Here is a 3786-nt window from a genome sequence, read left to right as displayed (position 1 = left end):
ACTCCTGCTCTAATTTGAAGTTTAAAATCAGACACACCATGCATGTCAAAAATCCAATGTTAGTCTCTAGCCATTTGCAATTCGTGTGTTTGCAGTGAAGAGCTAGCTAGCTGGCTTGCATGTGTATACTCAGTTCACATGAAATGTCGTTTGTCACTTAGTAAGTACGTTGATGATGGAAGATTGTCGAGAGAGATAAGCGGCCAAAAGAAACACGTAGTAGATGTGTACTGCTAGCTAACTATGCACTCAAATTAAGACAAAAGGGGCTCACTCATGACGACCGGTGGTCCTTGCACCCTGTGAACCGTCCAATGTGTTGTGTGCGTGCCCCTGTTTTAAACCCTTACACTCGTCGTCTTTTCCAAGTGCGTCTGTTCATGATTACATAAGGATGTCACCACATCATTAGCCCACAATAATTTTTAAAATTAACCCCGACTCAAATTGTACTACTACTTGTATGAATGAACCCCCTTTTTTGTATATTTTTTGTATATTTGTATGTATGAACTTTTTTTTATTTGTATTTTGACATGTTGTATGTACTGTATGAACCTGTGAGTAGAATACTACATGCATGCATGCATGCAGCATGCGTCCTCTCGGTCCCGGGTGGAAAAGGACGAGAATGCAATGCGCGCATTGCCTGGTGACATGCGCGCGGGGGTCCACCCTGAGTCGTACGTGGCACCATGTAGCTGGCAACTCCGTGGGCCCAGGTGGACAAACGGACACGTGTGAGGTCACAACAGGTTACGCCTGCGGGCCCACACCATGCTGGCAGTCACGTGGGCAGCTCGTCTCCATCTCACCTCGCTGCTGTGCCGACGTCACGGCCGCCCAAACTGCCTCGCGCACACGGAGATCCTACACAGCAAGTTGCGCCCCGCTCGGCTGTATATATATAGCGGCTGCCCGCCCATGGATTCCATTCCACTCCATTGAGTGGAGTTCTTCCCATCCACAGGGCCTACTCGTAGCCTTGCTCTCATTTTTTCCTTAAACTTTTTTTGGGGGGGAAAGTTGGTTTTGTGTACACGGCAGACAGTATATATAGTAGGCTTTGTGTGAGTTGATTAAAAAGCTTCAATCACTCGTTTCATCTCTAGCTAGCCAGTAGCAAAGATTCTTCGTTTCGTTTCTTTTCTTTGCTTTGCTTGCCATCCATCCTTTCATATATACGGAGGGAGGGAGGGAGGGAGCTAGTTGATTCCAGTTTCCCGAAGCTAGCTAGCTAGCCAGCCAGTGATATCGATCCATGGGGAAGGGCCGCAGCTGCAGGTACGGATCAGAGCGGCTGCTCTACCCCGTCCAGGCCAGCGGTCACCACGTCGCCGGCGCCGCCGATCACCTCGCCGACCTCGACGAGGAGGACGTCTGGTCGGTGCTCGCGGCGCCTGCGCCCGACTCCAACCGCTCCACCGGCAGCGCCAGGCAACCTGAGCAGGACCGTCGCGGGCGGTGGACCGCAGGGGGGCTGTCGCTGGCGTTCGAGGCAACGGCGTCCACGCCGGCCGGGCGCCACAATCATCACGTGGCGAGCTCGGCGCCTGTCAGGGTGCCCGAGTGGCCGGCGGCCAGGTTCCCGGCTGGGTCTGGCGGCGAACAGCACGGCTACGGCGTGAGCTGCCGTGAGGAGGAGGGGGAGTGGATGGCGCCGCACGAGTACCTGCAGGCCCAGGCACGGAGCAGCGGGCGCGGCACGGCTGCGCCGTCGGTGTTCGAGGGCGTGGGGAGGACGCTGAAAGGGCGCGACCTCAGCCGGGTGCGCGACGCCGTCTGGAGCAACACCGGATTCTTCGGCTAAGCAAGCAATACCATGCACCTCATCATCATCGTCTCCTCTCTTGTCAGCTCAGCTAGCTACTCCATCATAAGCTCGGAGGGCACTTCCCTTTCCTGTTGGATCATTCGTTATAAGATGCATGTACTGTTCTTAATCAGTACTTATGAATTAGGATAGGAGGTGTGGGAAAGTATGAAGAAGAAAAAAAATAGATGATTGGTTAATTATTAATTAATCTCCTGCACTGTGGAGTACGTACTGTATGTAGCTGCTGCAGGTAGAGTTTTGGGTCTGTTTCGATTGTATTGGGTTGTGTGCTATCCCTAGCTAGCTAGCTACCTGCCGATATCGTCAGTTTGTCACCAACTTCTCCGGAAAAAAAATTCCAATTTGATTATTATTAGCTCAAAGTGATCGTGTTGGCGTATGCATGGTCAGTTGGATTACATCCTTGGGAGTTGGGAGTATTTCTCACTGTATACACGCGCTAGAGATGGCCTAGTTTACGGGTACGTACGCTCCAAAACAGAAATAAGAGGGCGAATTAACCTGCATCAAGTAGAGTAGTACTAGTAAATTGGCCGCGCGAAGAGGACCGGAGGAGCGCATTTACGGGAGCGTTTGGTTCGTGGGCAAGGTTAGCTGGTTAAGGATATACCTAACCATGTGGTTGGAGATATCCTTATTCTCGTGTTTGGTTGCAAATTGAGAGGTGGTTAAGGGTAGCCAATTTTATGTTTGGTAAGAAAGATGGAAGACGGATATCTTATAATTTGAGTTCTTTTTTGTAAATAAACTAATTATACAAGACATATATATCAATTTTTTAGAATTAAAACATATATATATATATATATATATATATATATATATATATATTTGAATGGTCAACGACACTATAGAAAAAATGCATTGGATTTGTAACTTCATGGTCCAAACATATCCATCTGTACAACCAAATGCGTACACTCCAATCTGACAAAAAATACAAGCTATACATCAGCAAATTAGAAGATGTATCTAATGGTCAATTCGAAGTCGATCTTGCCATGTCATGTCACAGCTAGATGCACAAATACTAGTCTGAAGAATGATATCTCCAGGCCAGCCTCGACATGGTCCATGAACTCGGGATCCCCTGAGATGTGGAGGCAGTTGCCTCCGCGTCCGCATAGGCCGTGGCTACCTGCTGGTCGTGGAGGCGGAAATGCAGGATAGCAGGTCAGTACTTGTTGTAGCCGGCGAGCGTGATGGTTCGGCCTACTTCACGCGCACCATCGGACTTTACTGTGCCGCCGCCGTACACCTTAAACGCGTCGTCGCCGTACACCTCAAACGCGTCGCCGCCGATCCAAATTGTAGTAGCCGTCACTACCTATTCTGTTCGGGAGGGGTGAGAAAAGAAAGGAAAATGTTTCCCTGGCTCAGGAGGACATCGCGCGTGGGTGGTTGCGGCCATCCGCCATAATTTTGCGGCTCCCCTCAGCCAACTTTTGATGGAATATTCTCAGGTATCTGGTTATTCTTAGCCATCTTCGCTCATAAACCAAACGAGTGGTATCCCCTCTAAAACTGACTATCTCAATCCTCTGGGTGGTTATCCTTTGAACCAAACGCCGACGTGTACGAGTGGCCAGGGATGTCCCTCCGTGACCATTGTGAAGTGAAGGACGCGTCCAGCTCTCTCTGTGTGGACCGTGCTGTGCACGTACGCGCGCACGCTTAGATTGACAGGCACGAGACAGACAGCACTGACCAGCAGCAGCAGGAGGCCGGCAAGCTCATAGAGTGGTACTGCTACGTACGTGAGCGAACAGAAATAGTTACACAGTGAAGGGAGAGCGAGCATCGAGGAATCATCCATCAGCAAGCGCAGTAATTGTTGTCGACAGCAAGTGGGCGGGCGCTACAATTCACTTGACTTCCCACACCCATGGGCATGGGCACACACCTTTTGGGGGAAAGTGACTTGCCCTATTTCGCATCCATCTGACCAC

At 50.2% G+C, this 3786-nt stretch overlaps 1 protein-coding gene across 1 annotated transcript; it reads left to right on the top strand.

The window, feature by feature from the left end:
• Window positions 1-938: 938 nt before the first annotated feature.
• Window positions 939-2189, top strand: LOC123185308 (uncharacterized). Its single transcript, XM_044597222.1, has one exon. It carries the CDS (start codon window positions 1262-1264, stop codon window positions 1808-1810), a length of 549 nt encoding a protein of 182 aa, XP_044453157.1. The 5' UTR covers window positions 939-1261; the 3' UTR covers window positions 1811-2189.
• The last annotated feature ends 1597 nt before the right edge of the window (window positions 2190-3786 follow it).

The sequence above is a fragment of the Triticum aestivum genome, chromosome 2A (genome assembly GCF_018294505.1).
Source record: "Triticum aestivum cultivar Chinese Spring chromosome 2A, IWGSC CS RefSeq v2.1, whole genome shotgun sequence".
In the NCBI taxonomy this organism is placed as follows: Eukaryota; Viridiplantae; Streptophyta; class Magnoliopsida; order Poales; family Poaceae; genus Triticum; species Triticum aestivum.
Note: the sequence above shows the minus strand (reverse complement) of the source record. Positions and strands in the feature narration are given on the sequence as shown.

What these genes read in the sequence shown, in the direction of transcription:
- LOC123185308 (XM_044597222.1), top strand. Translation starts at nt 1,262, where the DNA reads ATGGGGAAGGGCCGCAGCTGCAGGTACGGATCAGAGCGGCTGCTCTAC.